Source organism: Suncus etruscus, chromosome 1, assembly GCF_024139225.1.
Source record: "Suncus etruscus isolate mSunEtr1 chromosome 1, mSunEtr1.pri.cur, whole genome shotgun sequence".
Classification (NCBI taxonomy): domain Eukaryota; kingdom Metazoa; phylum Chordata; class Mammalia; order Eulipotyphla; family Soricidae; genus Suncus; species Suncus etruscus.
In genome coordinates, this window is record NC_064848.1 from 101,997,011 (window position 1) to 102,023,499 (window position 26,489).

The 26,489-nt window shown below is 41.7% G+C and overlaps 1 protein-coding gene and 1 non-coding gene across 2 annotated transcripts; both read left to right on the forward strand.

Annotated features, from left to right (window-relative positions):
* Nucleotides 1-1,711: 1,711 nt before the first annotated feature.
* On the forward strand, nt 1,712-1,814 carry LOC126027618 (U6 spliceosomal RNA). Its single transcript, XR_007502294.1, has one exon. It is a non-coding gene; the product is annotated as a U6 spliceosomal RNA (small nuclear RNA).
* Nucleotides 1,815-8,457: 6,643 nt separating this feature from the next.
* Nucleotides 8,458-26,155, forward strand: TMEM243 (transmembrane protein 243). Its single transcript, XM_049771060.1, has 4 exons — nt 8,458-8,552; nt 23,157-23,207; nt 24,230-24,334; nt 25,562-26,155. Exons 1-4 carry the CDS (start codon nt 8,475-8,477, stop codon nt 25,682-25,684), a joined length of 357 nt encoding a protein of 118 aa, XP_049627017.1. The 5' UTR covers nt 8,458-8,474; the 3' UTR covers nt 25,685-26,155.
* The last annotated feature ends 334 nt before the right edge of the window (nt 26,156-26,489 follow it).

Here is a 26,489-nt window from a genome sequence, read left to right on the forward strand (position 1 = left end):
TGGCATGCCGGGAATCAAACCAGGGTCTGTCCATTTTGGCCGCATGAAAGGCAAACACCCTGTGTTATCATTCTGGCCCCTACTTTAGTTTTTATTTCTATCTGATCATTGGTTCTTTACTCACTTTCTCTGGAGCCCTAGGTTAGTACCTGAAAATGATTGCCTTGGCTAGTAAAGATCATATGATGTCCCTGTTGATACCAAGCATATATTATTAAAAGAGAATATATGTTAGGGGCCGGAGAGATAGCATGGAGGCAAGGCGTCATCATCATCAGTTCAAATCCCGGCGTCCCATATGGTCCCCCATGCCTGCCAGGAGCAATTTCTGAGCACGGAGCCAGGAAAAATCCCTGAGCACTGCCGGGTGTGACCCAAAAACCACACACACACACACACAATATATATATATTTAAAAAAAAGCATATATATTAAAAAAGAAAAATGTGCAGATGTATTATTGCCAGTTTTTCTATCTTCTCAAAAGCACCAAAATCACATTAAAAATATTAGCTTTCTAGTCTTGGCTCATATACATAGATACTATATACAATTATTTTTTACATCTGTTCTACTTTATATTTAGTTTTCCTCTTTAACATTAATTTTTTTTTTTTTCGGTTTTTGGGTCACACCTGGTGACGCTCAGGGGTTACTCCTGGCTTTGCACTCAGAAATTGCTCCTGGCTTGGGGAACCATATGGGATGCCAGGGGATTGCACTGAGTCTCATCCTAGGTTAGCACATGCAAGGCAAATGCCTTACTGCTTGCTCTGGTCATCCTCAACATTAAATTTTATGGGTAATTTTCAGTTTTATAATATAAGCCAGCTAAAGTCTTATATTTTATTTTTATTTGGAAAGCCACACCCTTCAGTTCACAGGTTACTACTGTGTCCACTTTCAAATTATTCTGGCTGGACTTGTGGAACCATGTGAGTTGCTGGGGATCAAATCTGAGCCAGCCGCATGTAAGGCAAATGCCCTACCTACCTTCCTATTGCTCTGATCCTTTCATATTTATTTCAGTAGATGCATAATATGCAAAATGTGTAGTGTTAGCTGTGCATCAGGTGTTTGAAATATGTTTTTGGGTAACACATCTGATGGTGTTCAGAAGTCATTCCTGGCTCTGTGCTCAGGAGACCACATGTGATGGCACGATTTGAACAAGGGCTATGGCTGCAGTAACATGCTAGGAAAGGACATTAGCCTATCTCTCTGGTACTGAAACATTTATTTATATATACACACATACTCACATATATTTTGGCTTTGGGGCCACACCTAGTGGTCTTAGGGCTTAGAGGTCAGGAATCACTCCAGGAAATGCTCAGGGAACCATATGAGGTGTTGGGGATAGAACCCAGGTTGGACAAGTGCAAAGTAAACACTCTACCACTGTACTATCACACTGGCTCCAGAAATCAGAAATCTACTCTTAAAAATAATTCATACCTGGGGTTGGAGTGGTAGCATGGAGGTAAGGCATTTGCCTTGCATGCAAAAGGTTGGTGGTTCAAATCCTGGCATCCCATATGGTCTGAGCCTGCCAGGAATGATTTCTGAATGTAGAGCCAGGAGTAACCCCTGAGCACTGCCCGGTGTGATCCAAAAGCCAAAAAAAAAAAAAAAAAAAAAAATCCGCATCGATTTCTACAAAGAAAATATTACCTTGCTCATTTCAACAAAGTTAAAAGTGAAGCTCAGTGCTCGCTTCGGCAGCACATACTAAAATTGGAACGATATAGAGAAGATTAGCATGGTCCCTGTGCAAGGATGATAGGCAAATTCGTGAAGCGTTCCATACTTAAAAAAAAGTTAAAAACTTGCCCAAAGTCATGCTATTTAGAGAGAGGAAAATCCAGGCTGCACAGCATAGTCTGTAAATTTCAAAGTCTCTGCTATCAATTTGTTAGATAACAGAATGAAGTATTATAGTGGAATTTTAGGCCAGATTTTTAACTCCATATTCTGCCCATAAAACAGTGGCTATATACTTAGTTGCATACCAAAATCATCTGAAAGGTTAAAAAAATATTGCGGCCTGAGACTTATATCAGTGATCTGACATAACTGGTTTGGTGTATAGTCCTGGCATCAGTGCCTTGAAAAAAATCCTCAAACATTTAATCAGAATTGAGAGCTAATAAAAGTTGCTCTTTAAGAGTTTTGTGGAAGAACAAATATGACACAAAGCTTAATAATGCCAGAAGTAGATGAATTCCTTAAATTTCAAAAATAGCTTCCTTCACATGTCTCCTGAGGAATTATGGAACTCCATTCATATAGTTTGGTAGAGATATAAAATGGAAGCCATTGATAGGAGTTTCCCTTCAAAAGCCTGTAGAAAAGAAAGAAAAAGTCAAAGAAATAAGCCTTACATATTCAAGGAATATGTGGTGAGAGAGCTGTAATAAAAAGCTATTTCCAGGAACTGGAGCAACAGCAGAGTGGGTCAGGCCTTGTACATTGGCAACCTAAACTTGATCCCTGGCATCCCATATGGCCCCCCAAGCACTCCCAGGATTAATTTCTCAATGCAGAGTTGGAGTAACCCCTGGACATCACTAGGTATGACCCAAAAAATTAAAAAAAAATTAAAGCTATTTCCAGGATTTTAAAATGTTAAGTGCTGCCAAGAGGCCATGTAGGAAAAGGCCTGAAATCTGTGTTGAGGATTCCATAGTAAGTCCTCCTGGGAACCTTCACAAGTGTTTTATCACTGGGATTGAACCAGGGATGTCTGTAAGTGGAACACAGCCCCTGAGCACTACTTCAGAGGCCTTCCTACCATCCCCTCCAATGTATCAATGTTTTCAGTCCCAAGTATGGGAAATGTCCACATAAGAATAAAATGACTCACACAATTGGCTCTGATTCAATGAATGTTGAATCACACCCCCCTCACTTCTATCAAGAACACAGACACACACACACACACACACACACACACACTTTAGAGGCCTTCCTACCATCCCCTCCAATGTATCAATGTTTTCAGTCCCAAGTATGGGAAATGTCCACATAAAAAAAAGTGACTTATACAATTGGCTCTCATTCAATGAATGTGAATCACACCCCCCTCACTTCTATCAAGAACACACACACACACACACACACACACTTCTTCTATCAAGAAGCCTAGACTCAGACCCCCATCACTTCTATCAAGAACACACACACATACACACACACACACACACACTTCCTCTATCAAGAAGCCCAGACTCAGACCCCCCTCACTTCTATCAAGAACACACACACACACACACACACACACACACACACACACTTCTTCTATCAAGAAGCCCAGACTCAGACCCCCTCTGTTCTATCAAGAACACACACACACACACACACACACACACACACACACACACACTTCTTCTATCAAGAAGCCCAGAGATGGGGCCGGGCGGTGGCACAAGAGGTAAGGTGCCTGCCTTGCCAGCGCTAGCCTTGGACGGACCGCGGTTCGATCCCCCGGTGTCCCATATGGTCCCCCCAAGCCAGGAGCGACTTCTGAGCGCATAGCCAGGAGTAACCCCTGAGCAGCAAACGGGTGTGGCCCAAAAACCAAAAAAAAAAAAAAAAAAAAAAAAGAAGCCCAGAGATGAGCAGCTCTCTCAAGAAGCAATTATTGGCTTCTTTGGAATACCCTTCATGGTTATATGATAGCAACATCTCCAAATATCATACTTTCACAACAATATTTAGGTTAGCTCTCTTTATGTACCTTTCTTCTTTAGGCAGAAAACATTCTTGAAACCCATAAAACTTACCTAAATACTCACTGGCTCCAACACTCATACTTCCTCCCCAGTTACCAGGGTGTCTCAAGAGTGTGAACAGCTGGCACTTTGCCTTTAGACTGGGAGACAGACTGAAATTGAGAGATCAGAGAAAGATGGCTACATAGGCAATCAATCAAATTTCCACAGAGAGTAAGCTATATGGCAAGAATGTGCTAGGCTGAGGGCGGACATGGACTTAACATGAACTTTCTGCTTGTTTGTTTTATCATGGGTGAAACTATTTAAAAGCTCTTCATAAACAAAATATAATCATAAGTGAGTTGCTGTGCAATGGGATGCAATACATCACAAATTGGTAGGTATCTGTCATTCTAAAGGACAAAATGCAAGATGATGGACGTAGATAAATATGTTGGTTGGAGGAATCACGGGAACTCTCATTTGAAGGCTTCTGTCTTGTCCCAAAGGGTGGTTGTATAATCTGCAGAGTAAAGGAGTGTTGCTCAGGTAACATAGTTTCAATATGGTTTTAAACATAGCACTAAAGCTGGTTTATCTCTATTTAAATTACTCATACTAGGTATGTTTAAAATAGACACTTGGCTGCAGTGTTGAGAAAGAAAAGGAAATAACATCTCAGGGGACTTTATAGGTGTTATCAAACAATGGAATTGAAATATTGAAATTTAATTAATTAATTAAATTAATTAAATTGAAAATAATCTTTTTTTATTTTTTTATTTAAACACCTTGATTACATACATGATTGTGTTTGGGTTTCAGTCATGTAAAGAACACCACCCATCACCAGTGCAACATTCCCATCACCAATGTCCCAAATCTCCCTCCTCCCCACCCGACCCCCGCCTGTACTCTAGACAGGCTTTCCATTTCCCTCATACATTCTCATTATTAGGACAGTTCAAAATGTAGTTATTTCTCTAACTAAACTCATCACTCTGTGGTGAGCTTCCTGAGGTGAGCTGGAACTTCCAGCTCTTTTCTCTTTTGTGTCTGAAAATTATTACTGCAAGAATGTCTTTCATTTTTCTTAAAACTCATAGATGAGTGAGACCATTCTGCGTTTTTCTCTCTCTCTCTCTGACTTATTTCACTCAGCATAATAGATTCCATGTACATCCATGTATAGGAAAATTTCATGACTTCCTCTCTCCTGACAGCTGCATAATATTCCATTGTGTATATGTACCACAGTTTCTTTAGCCATTCGTCTGTGGAAGGGCATCTTGGTTGTTTCCAGAGTCCTGCTATGGTAAATAGTGCTGCAATGAATATAGGTGTAAGGAAGGGATTTTTGTATTGTATTTTTGTGTTCCTAGGGTATATTCCTAGGAGTGGTATGGTATAGCTGGATTGTATGGGAGCTCGATTTCCAGTTTTTGGAGGAATCTCCATATTGCTTTCCAGTTAAAGGAAAAAACAGAGGGACAGACACAGATTAGATCCAGCAGTAAGTAAAGTGACCAAAGGACCAGAGGCATGAAAGTGATCACTAGTATATATAACTTGTGTGAGGGTATATAAAGATTGGAGTACAGGACTTACCATATGGCTTGTCTAGTTGCAAATAAATCACAATTCACAATTATAGGAATGCACAAAGTCCAGAACATTGAATTGAAATGAGTTGTTAATATACAATAAAGACAATCAAGGTCTATATGAAAGCTCATTTTGGAGGCCATCTATAATATTAGATTCTCTATAAATTGCAGCCTAATTTTCAAAAAAAAATTATGATTCAGTATATCTGGGATAAGGAATATTGCTCTCTGGCTAATAAATTACCGGGTGATACCAATGCTTGTAATCTGGAATCTCCAATTTGAGTGTTAAGAATCCTATTCTGAGTTGGAAGGCTTGGATGATCCCACTATGATTTCCATGAGCACTCTTTAAAAAAAAAAAAAATAGCCTCCCGCTCCCTTAGTTGTCACTGTTGCTGTGGTGCATGACTGGCTGTGATACTCATCCAGGCTTTAGTTAAGTCAAGTCAGAATCACATATTAGTGTCAAGCTTACAGAAAGTTGTACTCCTTTAACTGTAGGGGAGTTCTGGTATTGGGAGGGCTGTCTATATTATTAGATTCTTTATCAACTGTGGCCCAATTTGAAAAAAAAAATTAATTCAGCAGGTTTGATATATAGAGCTTGAATGAGAGAATTCTAAGAACTGGAGGCCAGGACACTTCCTTCTGGTGTTCATATGAACTTGGTTGTGGTGTGGTTGTAAAATACTGTGGCTCAAGCCATCATAGAAGTGCCAAGCTCAACATGTCGCATTATCAGGATAGTGCTCAGAGAAGGTGGCAGCACTGGACCATCAGGAAGTGAACTCTCTCATGCTGGCAAGGTAGGAGTTTTAAGCCACTGAGTCACAGACTTTTTCCTATTTAAAATACTGTTCTATTCTACTCTACTGAAGAGGGTAGTCTTTAGAAAGACATAGATTTAACTCATTGGCTTCTTGGGAGTTGAGGATTCAGTATTTAATCGGACTGAGACAATCAAATTTACTTCTGAGAACTGCAAGTGAAAAGAGCTAATAAACAAAACAACAACCCTGGGTTTCCCAAAAACCCAGGGTCTGAGGAGATGGCTCAGGGATTCTGGGTGCCCAGATCAAGCACTGGTAGCTCCAGTACTGGTGGGTCTGAGCACCACCAGGTCCTAGCATGAAACCATCCAAGCTAGTTGGCTGAAATATTGCCAGGAAGTGTGCCATGGGCCTCTGAACACAGTTCCTGTCCCCCAAAGAAAAACAATCTGGCACACAATTCTAGATACTCAAGCTGTGAAGTCCATTTCCCCTGAGGGTAGCACCAAAACAGTAAAACTATACAGAAATTGAAAGATGAGAGAATAAGAATCTCGATGCAGCTAGATTAAAAAAACAACAACAAAAACACAGAAAACAGATGACACAAGGTAAATAAGTAATAGGGCCAGAGCAACAGTACAACAGGTAGGATGCTTGCCATGTATGTGGCTGATCGGAGTTTGATCCCCAGCCCTCCAGAGCTCTGCCAGGAGCCCTCCCATTAGTTCAAAGCCAGGACTATACATGGAACACCAAAGGTGGTGACCCTCAATACAAACCTGACCCGGCAGCCTTCTTCCTCAAATCCTGCCTCCACAAACACACAGGTGGCAATCTGGCCCGGCTTCTGGACGGCGAAGATGCTCGGTAGCATCTCTAGCAGGCCAAGTGTGGTCCAAAGTCAAAAAGCATTGCATCACCGAGTACGCACTACCTCCCACCTTTGGCACAAACGACAGGAGATCTCTATCATAGGATAATACCGGATAAAAACACACACACAGAATTGTAATGACCCCGTTCCGTCTTAGTTTTGCAGACTGGGGCATTTCACGCAGGTTAACAGCCTTGGAAGACATTTCCAGCATAAAGCAGCGACAACCTTCAGAATGCTCCTTCGCCCCGGTGGCACGAGCCGACGCCACTTACTAGAAAGCTGGCACCGCGCCTCCGGGTCGCTAAAGGCAATGAACGAACCCTCAGCGCCAGAAATGAAGCCTGGCAGCCAACGCGGCCCCGGGGACCCGCAGCCTCCGACGTAAAGCACGCCGGGCCGGCCGAGCCGCTTTGCGACAGAGGCTGCGGGTCCCGGAGGTGGCTCCGGAGAGGGAGGCCACCCCACAGCGAGCCAGCTCTCCGCTCGTTCAGGAAAGAAAGTGTCTTTCCCCTCCTCCTCCTCCTCCATTCCTCCGCGTCTTCCAAGGGCCCAAAGTCCGGACGCCGCAGCCCGGCGAGAGCGGGCGTAGCTTCCGGGACGGGAATCCCGGGGAAGGGGAGGGCGACCCCGACGACACGACACGACACGACACTCGGTCGCGAGCTGGGCGGGCTGCCGGGCGCGGGGGGCGTGTCCTCGGGAGCGAGGCCAATCAGCAGCCAGCGGGGGCGGGACTTCTGCTGAGACGAGACCGCGGATTGGCTCCCGGCGGCGGCGGCTCCGGCGGAGAGCGCGCGGCGAGCCCTGCGGCTGCTCCGCCGAGGCGGCCGCGGCGCGCGGGTCCGGGCTGGCTGCTTCTGCCGGAGGGGGTTGGGGCGCGCTGAGCTCGGCCGCTTCCCTGGAGCCGGGGCTCGGGGAAGGGGAGCTGCGGGGTTCGGCGGGGCTGAGGTGGAGAGGGGTGCAGAAGGGCTTGTGGTGACTTGTAGGAAAACTTTTCCCGAAGTGCTCCCCGTGGAAAAACTGAGTTTGCGGGAGATGATCGTCTGAAGGAAGGCGCGAACGACTGGCTGTGCGGGGCGTGTGCGGAGATTTGGGGCCCCCGAGGGCTGCGAATCCCCTGCAGGGCCGGGTCGGGCCGAGATTTTGCCTTGCGAGCTGCCGAGCTGAGCCGAGGCGCCGAGACTGGGGGGAGTCGCTGCGGTGCGGCGCCGGCGAAGGCGTCCCCGGGGGACTCGGCCCGCGGGTTGGTGGCCTTTCACTTCCTGCGGCTGCTCCCCGGCATGAGGGGAGGCGGGCTGGGGCGGAGCGGCCTGCTGCCCCGGCTCTGAGAGCCCCCGCGCCCCCCAGCGCTCCCCGCTTCCGCCCCCGACCGCCCCGGAGCGACCCCGGAAAGCGCGGGCTTTCGGGCCAGGAGCGCGCCCTGAAGGAGCGACGGACGCTGCGGGAGGCGATGCGGGCCGGCCGCTGAGCGACTGGGGGCACGCCAGGGAACCCCAAAATGGAGGACTTCGCGCCCCGGACTTACGGCACCAGTGGCCTGGATAACAGACCTCTTTTCGGGGAGACCTCGGCCAAGGTGAGGCAGGAGAGTGAGCGGGGCGCCCCGGCGCATGGATGGATGGATGGATGGGTGCCCGGCCGGGCGGGCTAGGGTCCGGGGTGCCGGTGTGAGGCGCCCCCCTTCTCCCGCCGGACGCCCTCCCCTGCTGGACTCTCGGCTTCGCTCTCAAGTGTTTGCCCTGCCTGCCGCTGGCTTCCGTCTTCGGGGCAGGTCTTGGCCGGGAGCCTTCCAGGATGGGGGACGATGGGGAGGGAACGAGTTGAAAGTTCGAGGCAGTTGGGGGCCCCTGTGTGGCGTGCGCGGGCCCCCCTTGGGGAGGAGCGCGGGGCGCGGAGCCTGGATGCAGGTGGACTTCGGAGGCGGCCCCCCAAGAGCCGGAGAGGCGCTGACGCTCTCCGTTTCCCAGTTGCCGTGGGGCCGTGAAGAGGGTGTGAAATGCGCTGCTTTGATGGCACTCCATGCCCGGCAGGGATCAAAGGGATTTCTTGGGGAGCTATGGAGCTGTAATCCACTTTTTCTAAGGCTGTTAAGAAGTCCAGAGTCTTTACCGAGCTTCGTCATGTGATGTCCGGGAGCCAGCAGTCAAGAGCTGTTTTCCTGTCCTCAGCATTAACTTTCTGAGTAGTTTGGGCAAGATTGGCCAGTTTCTTTCTCTTTCTTTCTTTCTTTCTCTCTCTCTCTCTCTCTCTCTCTCTCTCTCTCTCTCTCTCTCTCTCTCTCTCTCCCTCTCTCCTTTCTTTCTTTCTCTCTCTCCTTTCTTTCTCTCTCTCTCCTTTCTCTCTCTCTCTCCCTCCCTCCCTCCCTCTCTCTCTCTCCCTCCCTCCCTCTCTCTCTCTCTCTCCTCTCTCTCTCTCTCTCTCTCTCTCTCTTTCTTTCTTTTTCTTTTTCTTTTTCTTTTCTTAGGAAGTGGTTTCCCAGATCTCTGACCCCTGACTTTTAGCCTTTTAAGAAGGCCTCAAAAAGGAGCCCTGAACTTGCACTTCCTCAGCTCTGGCAGGGGCCCCTTTTGCAGAGAAGGGGAACTTGTACTCCTGGCAGCCTGGGACATAGCTCAAACTTGAAGGGCTGTCCGCCTGATACAGGACTAAGGCTTTACGTTTTAAACTCTGTGTGGATTGTGCTCTTTTCAGTGTCTTACTGTTTTGAGCTGGCTCTCTAAGAAGATGCATCTTTCCCCCCCACCCCCCACCCCGGTTTTGTACATTTCCAGCCTACAGTGCTCTTGTTTTTTGAAGGGGGCTGCAGATGTATGTACCAGGGATCCTCAAACATTTTAAACGGGACCAGTTCACTGTCCCTGATCTGAACAAGTTCCTGTTCAGACTGCGCATATCTTATTTTGAAGTTAAAAAAAAAATAAAGGAACAAATACAGAATTTAAATTGAGGAACAAGTAAAGTTAAATCAACAAACTTATCAGTATTTCAGTGGGAACTGTGGGCCTGCTTTTGGTGGGCTGAAGTTTGAGGACCCCTACCCCAGACTGAGAGAAGTAGTGAGGGCACACATCCCACACATGCACACTATGGGCTGGCCCTGGACCAGGCAGCTAAGCAGGACAGGCAGCTGCAAAAACACCCTTCTGGTGGGATAAATGTCCTGCGGGCAGCAGTTTGGGGATCCTTGTCTAGGCTCTGGGGGAGGGAAGCCCCAGAAAGCCAGGGTGGTTCCTTGGGATCTTAGAGAGAGTGGAAGCAGCTTGCTACCTGCTGGAGTTAGTTTTGATTTTCCAGCTGCCTGCCACTACAGCTAAGAGGTTCAGTATATTTCTCTCAGTGCTTTGATTGGAGTGATGCAAACTTGTAGTCTCCTTTAAGCCCATAGATTCTGAAAACGGGTAGGTGATTTATTGAACCTGGTTTCTATTATCACTTAGAAAGAGCTTGGGCTGGGTCTATGAATGTAAATTTCCTGTTTATGATCTTTTGGAAACTGAAGAACTACTATTTAATTGATTTATTGATTATCTGGGTGGAGGGCTTGTTCCATACTTTTGTGATGTTCAGGGTTTACTCGTAGCTCTGTGTTGAGGGATCACTCCAGTGGTGGACTCCAGGGACCTTATGGGCTGCTGGGAATTAACCTTGCTCAACCACCTGCAAGGCAAACTCCCTATCTATCTATACCTGTACATCTCTCTAGTCCCAGATCCTGGCCCCAGATTTCTATGTTAAATGAACCTGTTGATTGCATACTTGTGGCTTCCTTTATTCCTGGCATTACTAAAGAACTTTAGTCCTTTAAAAGTTCAGAATAATTTGTATATAATTTCATATCTCTCAAAATTGCCCTTTTAGCCCTGTCCTGTGGATGAACAAGATGATGATTAAAAGAGTAATGGACCTTGGGAGAGGTATCTCAGAAGGCAGGAGTGTATGCTTTTGCACACCTGAGCACCTCTTGGTAAAACCTAAAAGAGAAAGATTTGTGGTAGTACAGAGAAAAGGAAACCTCTGGTCTGAGGATGGGAGAAAAATCCCCAAGATCTGAAGGAGCATCTGTGTTTTTTGTTTTTTTTTTTAAAGCAAATAAAAAAAACCAGTTTGCCATTGAGCATGTTCCTTTGCTGGCTGGGAAAATGGACTTACAACTCTATTATGCAGGGTAGTTAGTAGTAATGACCTACCACAGCTGAAGAGAAGATCTTCAGAGAAGAAAACCCACCTCCTATTATGTTCTGATGAGTTTTTCTGGGCATTTATTAATATTAATTATCTCAGAACAACCATGAATAATTCCTGTCAATTTATAGTATATAACAGATCAGAGCTTTGAGTGCTGTCCCTAATTTTAAAGCAGAAATGGCTAGGCCTACGAATGCAGTCTGGAGGGTAGTTTGGTTTCTTTAAGGCAGATATATCACCCTCCCTCTCTTGTTTGACCATTTGTTCCTTTGTAAGATGGACTTTGTTCCTGTCACATAGCTCAGAAAGCTGAACCTTCAAGCAGGCTACTTGTTGAGTCACAAAGTTTTCCTCTGGTAATGTTTTATGAGTTGATTGTAAATGATGGGTTCTGCACTGCACTAGACCTTCACATATCTACTATGGCCCTTTCACAGGATTTGGGCAGAGTGGTTTGTCCAAAGTCATGGAGTGAAGAAGGATACTAGAGTATACGCTACAACCATACAGGTATAATCCAGGGGGTCGTGGTTACACCCTCAGGGGCAACTGCTGAAAGAATTCTGTGTTACCTTTATTTGGCACACAGTGATTTCAATTCCCAAACCCAAGGTGTTTTTTGATCTTCAGTGTCTTCATGAAGCAAAGTATGAATGAAGGTTAAATAAATACCTAAGGGATAATAGATGAAAAGAGAGTCCTATTTATTAGAAAACTATAAAATTGTATATTGCTATGGAGAACCGGCTGTTTTAATTATCCCAAACAATGTTGTCAGGCCTTTATTTTTTGAAACCTGTTTCCAACTTCTGTGTTATAATGCATCTTATTCAGGTGATAAACAAATAGGTACTATGATAAAATGATGTCCCTTTTCCTTCTCTCTCTTTTTTTTCCCCCCACACCAGGTAAGGCTCTATGGACAATATGTACTACTGGGGATCAGACTCAGGTCAGCAGTGTAAAGGGCCCTACATGCTGTACTATCTTTCTGGTTGAATAACTTAGTTTTGTAAACCTGTGTTATTATAGTTTAACAATTCTAAAGCAGCATTGTCCTCTAGAAACTTTCAGGACCATTGTCACATAGAAATATTTTAGCAGCATATATAACATGTGATATTATTATTTTTTGGGGGGGCACACCCAACAGTGCTCAGAAATCGCTCCTGGCAGGCTCAGGGGACCATCTGAGATGCCAGGATTCAAACTACAGTTTGTCCTGGATCATCTGCGTGCAAGGCAAAAGCCCTACCATTGTGCTATCTCTCTGGCCCACGTGATACTATTTTTATTTCATTTAAATCCATATATTCATAATATAATCCATTTACTCAGTAACCATAATGTTGTCATGGAGTTATATGATCTACATAAAAAGTAGAGGTGTTTTTATGTTCTTTTTTTGGACTGAATATTGGAAATCTCATGTGTTTGGTGTTTTGTTGTTGTTTGTTTGCTTTTTTACTTAAGCCTGTCTCAGTTTGAGCTTTCACAGTCAGGTCTACACTTAGCTTTGTCCTATAGTAAAGCAAGTGAATTATGAGTTCTAGTGGTTTCAGTCTTATGTGGGAAATATTTTTCTTTCCTGTGGAACTTCTCAGAACCTCTAATATACTATTTTTCTCCAAGACACTAGTTGGAGAGAGTGGGTAAATAGTACTTTCTGAACTAGTTTGGAAGCTAGCATTTTTATTCTAGGCATAGTTTCTAGGCTCCCAAAATTCACGAACCAGGATTTTACAAAACGTCCTTGGAGAAATATCTAGCAATCCCCAACCCTGCATGTTCCCTCCCCACTGGTATAAGCTTAAGGCAGTTCCTCTTTCCTGTTGTGAGTTGAAAGCTGTTTCAGGGCAGTACACAAATGGACCATCTTATTGATGGGTAATGGAAGGACACTGAGTTATCCTTGGGACTTGAGAGTCAGTCTAGATTTCCTGATTTGTTTGCTGGCTGTGGAATCATTTGAAGTGATCTTTAGCTAGTGTGTACTGGTGAATCTGGGAGAGAGTCAGTGGTTGTCCATGTGAGAAAGCAAAATGGACAAGGAGAAATGTGGCGTTTGGTGATGTGGTGTTAATTCATTTTTAAATCTTAACCTACCAGAAAACTGGTTTTTATTACAAGAAAAGCTGGTAGTAATTCCTGTCCTTTTATTCCTGTTTGGATGTGATATAAGAAGAGTGAGTAACTTTGGAGTACGGGTACACATACTAAGTTTAGCAGATAATGGGATATCATTGTAGGAAGTGACTATAGGGTCCAGACTAAGGATCCAGAATCTTAGATCTTTGGTTCCAAAAGCAAAAAATATAGATATGGGGCCAGATATGTAGTTTAGCAGTAGAGTGCTTGTTTATACGAGTAAGTCCCTAGGTTTTGTCCTCTGGTGTTGCATAAACGAACAAAACACACCAAAACCAAAGAAAGTATGAAAAGCGTTGTCTTTTTAAAAATTAATTACTTTAAACACTGGTTACAGATTGTTAATAATTTTTTTTCACAGTTGCAAAATTTTCATATTTGAATTTCAGTCATATAATGTACAACACCCTTTACATTTCCTCCCTTCTACCCTTTGTCTGCCTCTAGGGCACACATTTTCCTTTTTTCTCCGCCCACTTTTTTTTTTTTAATGCTTTTAGACACTGCTGCTGAAGGGGTATCATGCCTATCACTTTATCTCCTTTCAGCACCCAGATCTTGACCAGAGTGATCATTTCTGACTATTGTGTTAGCACTCCCTTCTCTGCCCTAACTGTGCTTCCCTTCTATTTGTGGCAAGCTTCCTACAGTGGACTGGTCCTCTAGCCCTCATCTCTGTTGTCTCTGGATTACTATTATCAAATTACTTTACTTTTCTTAATATTCAACAAATGAATGTGATCATTCTATGTCCATCCCTTTCCCTTTGACTTGTTTCATTCAGTATAATACTCTATATCTACTTATGAATAAGCAAATTCCATGACTTCAATTTTCCTAACAGTTGCATAGTATTACATTGTGTAGACATGCTACAGTTTTGGGCACTTGTGTTGTATCCAGATTCTCACTATTGTGAATTGTGCTGAGATGAACATAGAAGAGCATACGGCTCTTCTGCATTGTGTTTGGGCTCTCCTAGGAGTGGTATTGCTGGATCACAATGGAAGCTCAATTTCTAGTTTTTGAGGAATGGCCATATTGTTTTCCAAAAAAGCTAGAGCAGTTAACATTCCCACCAGCAGTGAATGAGAGTCCCTTTCTCCCCTGCAATCCCACCAGCACAGGTGGTTCTTTTTCTTTGTGATATGTACATGTCTCTGTGGTGTGAGATGGTATCTTGTTGTTTTGATTAGCATCTCCCTGAAGATTAAAGAAAGTATTTTTTCTATATCTTCCCCTTTATTTCCCCCTCTCCCTCAGAGAAAGTGAAAGCAAGTAAACAAGAAAACCAATGAAAAACATTTTTTTTTAAATGATGTGTAGTCCAATGTAAACATTTCAATTTTGGAGATTTTGGCTTCTGCAAACAGTAGGTTGAAACTAGAGTGTTATTTCATGCTTTCGTTTTTTTGAGTGGGTGGTGGCATAGAGGTTTGTTGCTTGATGGAGAGCAAAGCTGTGGCTGAGATTGTTGTGTGCCTAAGCTGTTCCCTACCTTGCCACAGCCCAAAAGGCTCTCATGTGAAAATGCAGGCTCTTGCTGCTGGATAGAATTTCTGGGTGAATCTGAGTCACATCACCTATCCCCCTTAGAAAACAGCAGGTAGTTCAGAGGTAGGACTTTGTTCTTGCACATTCTTCAGCCTTCAAAGTTACTTTCAGGTTGCCATGTCTTGTGCTGGATGATAGAGTCTGTGACATTTTTCTTCTCTACTCTGAAAGATCATTGCTTTCTGGGGGCTGGGCTCAGGCCTTTGCATCTTTGGAGTGTCCAGTGCACAGGGAAGGCTGGTATCCTCTTGTCTCACCCATACTCCAGGCATGCTCAATCTAGGCTCTTGCTTTTTCAGACACTTTTCAGCTGGTCTTGTTAAAGTTGTTTCTCTTTTTTGTAGCACCTCTCAAAGTTTCCAAATACCTGAACACTGAACACCTGAACACTGCTGTCTTAATTCCTGTTTAGAATTTTTCTTATAGACCAGCCTATACCTATGCTTCCTCCCTATGAGGCTGGCAGTAAAAGATGTCCCTTGGCTTTTTTTTTTTTTTTTTTTTTTTTGAGTTTTGGGTCATACCCGGCAGCGCTCAGGGGTTCCTCCTGGCCCTATGCTCAGAAATCGCCCCTGGCAAGCTCTGGGGACCATATGGGATGCCGGGATTCCTTCCAACCACCATCCTTCTACATACTAGGCAAATGCCTTACTGCTGTGCTATCTCTCCGGTACCCCGACCCTTGGCTTTTTTGGCTTCCCTAGAGTTTAGGTTTCTTGAGTATATAGGACCCATGACCTCATTTCTCTATTCTAGCCTTTCTGGTAATAAGCAGTTTTTTTCCCCAAAGCTCAATATTATGTGTTGTAGTTTTAAGTACTGTGAGAGTTTCATATTAACAAAAAGTAACCTACATTTGTGGGTCATCTTGAACCAAGAGTAGCAGGTGGGAGCTGATGTTCAGGATGGGATCCTGCAGACCTAGATAAGAGGGGTACTTGAGATTTCTGGGCAGTTAAGTTACCCCTTGCTCTGGATGACCAAAAGGAGGCTGTTGTAAATAGACAATACTGTTTGTTGTTTTTTTTTTTAATTCTGTGATTCAGGCCTGGCTTCTACATGCTAATAGTCTGCTGAGTTTACTTCTCTTTAGAAGTGTTCTTGCATGTCTCTGCAATATATTAGTCAGGTGTAAGTACTGTGTTATTTGCTGAGCTGCCATAAAGATGTGGCTTGATGAAACTGAATGCCCTTCAGGGAGTGTCAATGTTTTTGCAGTGGAGGTTTCCCAAGAAATTGGGGTCCAGATGTGGAGCCCTCTCAATTCCTATTTATCTCTGAAGACCTAATTTCTCAGTGGTCAGCTATCCTATTAGATATGGTAGGAATCACATCAACGCCATATTAGGAATCATTTACTGATGTGCCTCCCTCCAAAATGTCACTGTTGTAGGGGCTTGATTGTTCTTTTTTTCAATCACTACAACAGTCACACGTATTCAAATACAGATTGTAAGTTAAATGATTTTTCCAAGGCCATAGGCATATGGTAGAATAGATCGAGTTAACTCTGTTAAGAATTCTGGCCTCACTTATATGACTGACCCTCCTGGCACTGCATATGGATCCCAGACAATGGAGCTAGGAATAGCCTGAGGAACTTAAATAGTAACTTCCCAAATCCAACACCCACCCCCAAAATAGTGTCCCATTCTGAAGGAACAATTTTTAAAACTTTTCCTATGATAAATGGTGGTTTTACTTGGAAAATCTTGTTTCCAGTGCATGTATCTATCTGAAGTATATGGTAGTATAGTTCTACAAAAATTATTTGTGGCAGCCAGACTGACAGCACAGTGGGTAGGACATTTACCTTGGATTTGGCTTATCCAGATTCAATTCCTGGTATCCCATATGGTCCCCCAGGCCTGGTAGGAGTAATTTCTGAGTGCAGAGCTCAGAAAATACTTCAAAATGTGAATCTGAGGACTAAACTCAAGAGTACAGGTATTAAGGCTGACCTGTTAAAATCCTGCACTTTATGGTTCCCAAAAGCACTGCTCAGTATGATCCAGATACAACCCCAACATTTGCGAATGTATAAAATAAGGGAACATTAAAAATGTTTATTCATTTCCTCTCAAGTAGTATGGGTGTATCTGTGTTCTCAAAGCCCTTTCACATGCATCCCCTGCATCTGGCATGGTCAGAGTCCTGTGTTTCCTTGGGAATTCCGTCAGGCAGTACCTATGGTCAGAGCTCACGATTTATTATAGTCAGCATGGTATCCCTTTATTTCCCCCCATGAATGCTATCTTGGATTCCAGCAAGAGCAGTCTCCTTAAACAAGACCTACAGTTCTGGAGGAACCAGGGAAAATTCTCTTCCTACCAGAGATTTCTTGCTTCACAAAGCACAGACCTCCGAGTATTGTATCCTCTCAGTATGTTTATTCCTAGAGGACTATGTCTTGAGCTATGCACTGAGCCACTTCCAGAGCTTTCCTATAAAAAAGTTTTCCCCTTGTGGATTGGAAATAGAAAAAGAGAAGTCATTTCTGAGAAGTAGCCTTTTATTTATGGTTCCAGAACACTTGCATTTGAGAAATGCTGAACTTTGGCTGCTAAGTTAGAGGATGTAGCTCTAGGGTCTGAATCACTTTGTAAATTAACAATGGTAGGGAGTGGTGGTGCTATTGGACATTTCCTTTGAATGGACTGGACTGTCTTTCTTCATGCATTCTCATATTGTCCACAGTGACCTGAATACTTGGCTGGAAAGGTCAGGACTCAATATAAAATGGGATCAAACCTTTTAAGACAAAGTGCCAGGAACTTTAAAGAAAGGGAATTAAAAAGCCTTTGAATCTTAGACCTAGAAGCAAGAATAAGATTTTATTTTTGTGCTACAGTAGGTGGAAGTCAGGGCTACTCTTGGGGAATCACTTCTGATGGCACTGGGGATTGAACCTGGGTCTCCAGCATGCCAAGTATGAGCTCCAGTCTACTGAGCTCTGATCTTACTAGGATTTGGGGGGGGGGGGGGTGTTGGGCCACATCTAGTGACTCACAGGGGTTACTCCTGACTATGCACTCAGAAATCGCTCCTGGCTTGGTCCATCCTAGGTTAGCGCGTGCAAGGCAGGGGCTGGAGTGGTGGCACAAGCGATAGGGCATTTGCCTTGCACGTGCTAATCCAAGACAGACCACATTTCAATCCCCGGTGTCCCATATGGCCCCTAAGCCAGGAGCGGGTTTTGAGCGCATAGCCAGGAGTAACTCCTGAGCGCTACCAGGTGTGCCTCCCACCAAAAAAAAAAAATTTTTTTTTGATAGGCAGAGAAGAATCAGTAATCACAAACATAGAGAGGTGGGGGCAAGAGAGTTCAGATAGTGGTGAGGGAACTTGAGAGGAATAATGGAGGAAAGACTGGGTTGGATTCAAAAATACTTGTTCTAAGTAGCATGACTTTCCTCAGGAGACTTGGGGGGGGGGAGGTGAAGGAGAGTGAGGGAGGGAAAGAGGGTGTGCGTGTGTGTCTGTGTGAGAGCGCTTTGTTAGTGCCTAATGCCATTCAACACCTACCATATTTCAGAAGAAGTCCTGTGCTGGATAGTTTATCTTTTTATCAGGGTGCATATAATTATCACAGAGAAGATAGAGAGGTCTTAAATTCTTCCTTATTCATCCATCTTCTGTTTTAATTAAATAATCCTGACCTGTTGTCCCTGTTTCTAGAGACCCATTTTTGGCCACACCTGCTGGTGCTCATGGTTTACTCCTGATTGTGCTCAGAGATTAGATCTAGTGGGCTCAGGGCTGCTTCATATAGGATACCAGAGATAGAACCCAGGCCTGCTATATGCTAAGTAAGCTCCATACCCATCATTGTATTCTCTCTCTGGCCTTACTCTCCCTGCTTTGAGACCACTTCTATCACAAGGTTATTGCACTTGTGTCTCATTCCTTTTTCTTAAAAAGATACCTGCTTTCTCAGTCACATCTTCAGGGAGAATTCCTTGAACTTACCACTTACAACCATCCCCCAATTTCATCCCTGATCATCCTTCTTTATCCTACCTTATCATCTTCCTAACAGTTAAAGAGGGGAGAATGAATATGTTGTAGCAGGATAAATGAAATACTATTCTTATAGTGTAAAAATCTGGGATCTTGGTAGCCAAGATGAACTCTATAAGAGAGAATATACAGGCTGAGACTTAATAGAGAATGGGTGCAGAATTGGCAGAGAAGTCCATTGCTCTTGAGATTTCGTTATCCTAGAAGGAATGAGCTAGGAGGAGTTGCTACACTTTTTCTCTGCATCTGTGTTTTTTTTTTTGGGGGGGGGCTTGTTTTTATAAGGATATTTTTATAATGATTATAAATAGACTTCAAAATTAGAATCCAGGAACCGGTGTTGATTTCAGATCACTTTCTGGAGAGTGTGATAATCATCCCAATAAAAGGCATGGAAATACAATGAAGGACACCTCACTATTAATTTTTAATTAATAAAAGGAGCTTTAAATTTTAACTTAGAGATGAATTATTCACATCTAATACATGCTGCATTGTTGTTGGCAGAGATATGACCAGTGCTACTACCCACTGGTATGATAACATCTTTGTACAGGCAGAAGTTTCCGTAAGTACATGACTGCTTTGCCTCTTATTTGGGAAGGTATATGTGAGAGGATTGCACAACTCTGCATTGGGCTAGCTTTCAGCCATAGAGTAAGGCCCCAAAATCTAATAGAAAGCAAAGAAAACATATCTCATAAACTAGTATTAGTAGAATGTTTTTCAGTTGCTGGTTTGTATATTATAGGTCAAAATACTGCAGGTATAGAGAAAAGGACAAATAGGTAAACTCATGATATCATTGAGATAGTGCTAAAATAATTTATGAGGTGATTCATTTAGAACCTTCTTACAATACCTTGTATTCAGTATATATGTTTGGGTATTTTTTTAATATATAAAAACTTCATTTAAGCACCATGATTGCAAGCATGACTGTAGTTGGGTTTCAGTCATAAACAACACCCCCCTTCACCAGTGCAACATTCCCACCACCAATGCTCCCCCCTTCCTTTCCATCTCTTGCCTGTATGAGACAGGCATTTACTTTTCTTACTCATCAAGATTGTCATAATAGTGTAGTTATTTCTCTAACTGCACAGTGCATTACCCTTTGTGATGAGCTTTATATTGTGAGCCAGTTCTTCTGGCCCCCTATTGCCTCGGGATTATTACAATAATGTCCTTAATTTTTCTTAAAACCCATAGATCAGTGAGACTATTCTGTGTCTCTCCCTCTGACTTATTTCACTCAGCATGATAGATTCCATGTACATCCATGTATAGGAAAATTTCATGACTTCATCTCTCCTGTCGGCTGTATAATATTCCATTGTGTATATGTACAACATTTTCTTTAGCCTTTCAAAGGGCATCTTGCTTGTTTCCAGAGTCTGGTTATTGTAAATAGTGCTGCAATGAATATAGATGTTAGGGAGGGATTTTTGACTTGTATTTTTGTATTCTTAGGCTATATCCATAGGAGTGGCATAGATGGATCATATGGGAACTCAATTTCCAGCTTTTTGAGGAATCTCCATATTGTTTTCCATAAAGGCTGTCTGACTAGATGGCATTCCCACCAGCAGTGAGAGTTCCTTTCTCTCCACATCCCCACCAGCACTGATTGTTCTTGGTCCTTGTGATGTGTTAGGGTATTCGTACTTGTACACACAGATGCACTTATTAATGGGTCTCTTGTTGCTATTTGTCTTTGGGAAGCATAGCCTAATTTCCTGCCCTATCCTCTCCAGGTAAGGATCAAGTCTGCTTCTAATCTGTTCTGCTTCCTGAGTGTGAAAATAAGCAGTAATGCAGGTCTAAGCTCTGGAAAGAAGCAACTTTAGTCAATATAAGTCAATATAAAACTGGGAAAGTAATTGCTAGTTTCTGTGAGAAATTAATTACTGAATTAATAGATTGCATACATATGGAAATTACCTTAAATGCAGCATTTTTTCCTTCCTCTATCTAGATCTGATTTGGAATATGTTCATTCTAGGAGTTACCTTTGAAATGCTAAGCAGCTATTTAATTATTCTTTGTTGATCCTTTATCTTTGTAAATCTGGAACTAGAGTAGCTGCTAAAGTTCTTATAAACAACCTCTGGGTCCAGGAAAAGATTTATACTGTATGACTGGAACTTAGCGATATTTAGAATGAAGTAACCGACTAAACATATCAGCAGTGTGTTCTTAATTTTAAGTATGCTCACAGAATATCTGCTGGCATTAAATGATATATTCTGGTTTAGTAATAGGTCTTGGCCAGGCTGTAGTTCAGGGTTTCTTACACTCCTAGCTATGGAGTACACTCTGAGACCAGACTAAAACTGGAAATAGTTTAAAAAACAGCATATGGGTGTGGTCTTCCAAGGTTACTGGCTATTTCTTTAGGCCTGGATTTATGGTCACTTTGATATGGCTGGAAGTCAAGGACTAGCCTTGACTTGGAGGAATAACTCTAAGAAATAGTTTTACTATATCCTAAATAGTCTTTACATTTTGGGAACACCAACAAGAACCACAGCATTATAACAATAACTGAAAATCATTAAAATAACTTAGAATTCTATTCAGGGCAGGCATGAAAATAAGTCTTTAAAGTGTACACTTACATTAGCTTGATGAAAACTGTGCTTGTATGGATAAATTTAACAATCTGGAAAAAAATCTGAGGAAATATTTGTTCCTAAACAATCTACTTTAGTGCTTTGCTGTTTTGAGGTAGCATTTGCCGCTTGATGATATTTAAGTTGTATTACAATGAGTACAAATGGAACCTACTGTTGACATTGAATCCTATCACGATTTATTGGTGTTGATAGAAAGTGTTCCCATTTTTGAGTGTTTTGCCCTCTGTAACATAGTCTTAATTCCTCTATCACTGGAAGTTTTAGAAGAGTTCTTAGAAGAATAGCTCATTATTGGTCACTTCCCTGTTATTTTTTTCCTGTTTGATCCCAGGTAGCAACTTGGTGTTTTGTTTGGTAGTGATTGTTCTTGACTACCTCTCACCTGAACAACTTCTTTATTGATTGACAGCTGATAGGATACAAGGAAACTTTAGCAAATCCTGGATTTGCAAAGATTGGAGCAGATGATATTGACTTGAATTTGGTTGAATTCTTCTCACCAAAGAGAAACAATGGTGATCCTATAGAAATCTGTTAGTTATTAATAGCAACTTTATGTTAAACACATTTTGTCTAGACTGGCAACAAGTTATTAAAGATCATTTAGCTTCCTAATAAGTTATAATTATTATAACTTATTATAATATTATAATTTCACATTCCTATGTAGACTTCCTCTTATCCAAGTGATATGTGTTGTCAAAGCTCCAAGTTTAGTAAAGGTGTGAGTGAAGTTAGTTTCCTTTGAATAGGTCTGGCCAGTCTTGGTTTTGTCCTTAAATTGATGAGACACAGAACAGAGTACGTGGCTTTCCTTTCACTCTTCATTCCTACCATTGCCTACTTAACTCATAACTTCTTTGAAATCTTACAATTTGGAATTGAGTATTTAAGTTCTTTGCTTGTTCCTATTCACATTATGCATCTCTGAGTTTGTTTCTTGACTACTCATAGTTATTTTTCTCTTCAGAGATAAACAGAAGTCTTAAAAGCAATATTATTTGAAAAATAATTTTTGATTTTTTAAAAAATAAACTTAATCTGATATCTCCAAATTAGGTCATTAAAACCATGTTATCTTAACGTGTAAATAATACTTGCACGTTATTTCAAATTATCTCTGGAGTTAGTGAATGGAGGGGGATGGAAATGACAGAATGGTTCAGTGAGAATGTCTTAACTTTTAAATTAGAAAATCACCGGATTAAGTCTGAGATTGCTTCTAGATTACCATCTGTGTTTCAAGGTGCTCTGACATCACCTACCTCATTTTTGATTCTTCTTCCCAAAACACTGGGCTGCTTATGATAGTGCCTTTGTCCCTTTGTTTCTGCTCATACTGTTACTTACACATGCTAGCCCCTAAATTCAGACCTTCCCTATCTTAAATTGTAATCAAAAACAATATCCTGTTCCTTTAGAAACCTCCAGATCTAGTTGTTCCTGTCTTCCCAAACTTTCTACTCTGGCATTCCATTTTATTTTGCTTTGTCTGTTGGTTTTATGTATGTATAAAGCTCAAAGGGGGTAGAATCTTGATTTCTACATTCCAAATCACCCCATTATGTAACGCTGTACTTTTCTGAAAGTGCCAAGGATCCATCACATGGCTCAGAAACTCTCTTTTCTTTCAGGATCGAATCATCAATTTAGTTGTTGGCGGCTTTACATCCTTATTGATTCTTGTAAGTATCTTTATTATGTGTCTCATCTAGACGTTAGCCAAAGTTTGGAAAACTTGTAGTATAGTGATTATTTAAAAACAAATGAACAAAAATAAAAGTTAAAGGAGCCAGTATATATGAAGCATTTGAATCCAACTTTACTGTCACATGAAGCCAGTTGGTAACTGGAGTAGCTGCATTGATTTCCACCCATATCCTTCAACTTCACTTGACTATATGAAATAGTTTAAGTCAGATAACTTATTTGTTTCTAGTAAATTTCTAAATATCAATGACTGCTAGCAACTCCTTTCTGTTATAACCTACCATTTCTGTTAATACTGTAAGTTAATTGTGTTTCAGTTGCAGGTTATTTTGATTAGAGATTATAATAAAATAGATTCCTATTTTCACAATAGGTAGTATTATCTGAGAATAATTCTGTGGCACATTTTCATTATATTTAAGTCATTTTAGTAGAGTTTGAATCTATGATTTCCTAGAAGAGCCTGTCTTTTTCCAGTATAGTCATTTCGATTGCTTTTATTTTTGTTTTAGGGCTATATTTAGGGGCTTAATCCTAGCTCTGTACTTTGAGGTCACTCTGGTGGTGCGCCTTAAGTATCTGAATCCATGCATGGGTTGGCTGCAAAGCAAGAGCCTTAACCTTTGTATTATATTTCTGACTCAAGACAGTGCTCCAGGGTCACTCCTGGTAGGACCATATGGGTTCCTGGGTCAGATGTACGTAAGGCAAATGCCTTATTGCTGTTATCACTCTGGCCCTCAATTTTTAACTTGCTAACAAGTTATTTTTGAGGTTTTATTGTTTAATGTTCTTTTAATTTGATAAAATCTAGAAATTTAATTGCTGTTTTGTATTTTGTTTTGCCTCTTTATATTTTATTGAAACATTCAATAAGGAATGTTTGAATGTTTAACTTCGTGATAGAAATACTTTATATTCTGAAAAATTTTTATAACACATTGCCTAGCCTCCAGACTAATCAGGTCCTGGAATTATGTAATTTCTCTTTATGCAGGTAACGCTCATCAGTGCTTTTGTTTTCCCTCAACTACCTCCAAAACCACTGAATATATTTTTTGCTGTCTGCATCTCTTTGAGCAGTATTACTGCCTGCATACTTGTGAGTACTATTTAGAATTTAAAATGGATTATTCGAGGGCTGAGGATAGTATTCTCTAGGGCAGAATTCTTAACTGCGGGCCTATAGATGGTATTCTCAATTATAGCTTTTTTTTAATGGGTCTGTTTTCTTATTTTCCCCTCCAAAATTCCAAAAGTTTGTCCTACAGATTTGATTGATAAATCTCTTCCTTCAAGGGACCTACATGTAAAGCTTAAAAGTTAGGTAATGACTTGTTTATCTACTTTAATCTATACTTGTCAGAATAGTTATTTTTGTTTTGCTTCTGGGTCAAAACCTACCCAGCAGTGCTCAAAGGCTGCTCCTAACTTTTCCCAGTGCTCTGCTTGGGGTTGAAGCTGGTGAGCAAGTGGTGCTGGGTATGGATCCTGGCCTCAGGTATGCAAGATATGCCCTCCACCTCTGTTTAGTTTTCATAAGAGTCAAGGCAAGGGCCCAGAGAGACAGCACAGCGGCGTTTGCCTTACAAGCAGCCGATCCAGGACCAAAGGTGGTTGGTTCAAATTCCGGTGTCCCATATGGTCCCCTGTGCCTACCAGGAGCTATTTCTGAGCAGACAGCCAGGAGTAACCCCTGAGCACTGCCGGGTGTGGCCCCAAAACAAAAACAAAACAAAGTCAAGGCAAACATAATGTTCCAACACCATTTCCACCACTAGAGCCAGCTTTTCTCCACAAAACAATATTGCTAGGTCCATGTCTCCCAGTGCCTGCCTCTCTAGCTAGCACTTTTTTAGGTTTGGATCCTATGCTTGGTGATAGCTCTTTAGTTAACTAGTGTTGAATCCTTATCGAGTTACAATTAAAATGGGGGACAAATCTGGTGCAGGTGGTGCTGGACTCTGACCTGAGAAACAGATCCATCACATTTTGGGAGGCTTAGAAACAAAAATATCAGAAATGTTCTCCACTACCCGTATCTTATTCAATAGCTCCTGCCTAAAACCAGAACTAGGCTAACAACAGTGATTTAGTTTAATGAACTATATATGTCTTATAAACCCTATTTTGTATTTATAATGCATTTCTGAATCATTATATGATTTTTTTGATATGGTGGCTGGAAATGAACCTGGCCTTATGCAAAGACACTTCTCATCATGGGGAAAAGTATGTTAGTGAAATTAAATTGGTCAGAGCAGAAAAAGAATGAGTTTTCTGATATGCAGTGGCTGTTACTTAAACCTTTATTTAATTTTTCTTGTAGATCTACTGGTATCGACAAGGAGACTTAGAACCGAAATTTAGAAATCTCATTTACTATATCTTATTTTCTATTATCATGTTATGTATATGTGCAAACCTATATTTCCATGATGTGGGAAAGTGAAGCTGCCAAGGAGAAATACTTACCAAGTTTCTTCAGATTTGTATTTTAAGGACTGAATAAGAGCTGGGTAAGGTATGCTGAACAACTCTCCTGCAGATGTCTACTACATGATTTTCATGTTAATTGTAAATTTAAATTCCCTCTTTCAGGGGGAGCTACTCTATAGATCACTTTGCTTTTTCTTTAAGGAGCTGATACTGCATTTAAAACATACCAACAGCACAAGCAAATTTCCACTTTTGAAATGAAAAATTTTTTATAATGTAACTGCATGGCGAGAGGCTATTTAACAATCTTGCATTTTAAGACAAATAATCTTTTATTTCTGTTAAACTGAATATACAATTATTGTTCCCTAGGCAACCAACTTTTGCTTATAACTACAATTTCACATTAACAAAACACGGACGGTGAAAAGACAACTTTGATTGTGAATTCTAATTACAATAATAAATAAAATAATTTATACAAGTTTTTTTCTTTTCCTCTGTGAGTTTTCTATAGGGTGATACTCATTAAAGCCCTAAAGGCTGGTTTTGGCTTAACCTTTTCTGGTACAGGAATGATTGATTTGGTTTTTCCTTTTCTTTTCCCATTTCACAAGTAAATTGCTTTTATAATTGCCTGGGAGGGAGAAGTTATATTGAACCCCCACTGCTAAATGCGCTAAATGAACAACAAATTCTTATGCCCTTTTAAACTATTTTCTGTATAATTTCTGTAGCAAAACATGTAAAAAAAGTGATAATGACATATAATAGGCACCAAAACCTCCTTTCCATATAGTTTCATTTTACTTCAAAGT

What these genes read in the sequence shown, in the direction of transcription:
- TMEM243 (XM_049771060.1), top strand. Translation starts at nt 8,475, where the DNA reads ATGGAGGACTTCGCGCCCCGGACTTACGGCACCAGTGGCCTGGATAAC. An exon ending in TCGGGGAGACCTCGGCCAAG is followed by an intron (nt 8,553 to 23,156) that starts GTGAGGCAGGAG and finishes CTTTTCTTTCAG; the next exon opens with GATCGAATCATCAATTTAGT. An exon ending in GTATTACTGCCTGCATACTT is followed by an intron (nt 24,335 to 25,561) that starts GTGAGTACTATT and finishes TTTTTCTTGTAG; the next exon opens with ATCTACTGGTATCGACAAGG.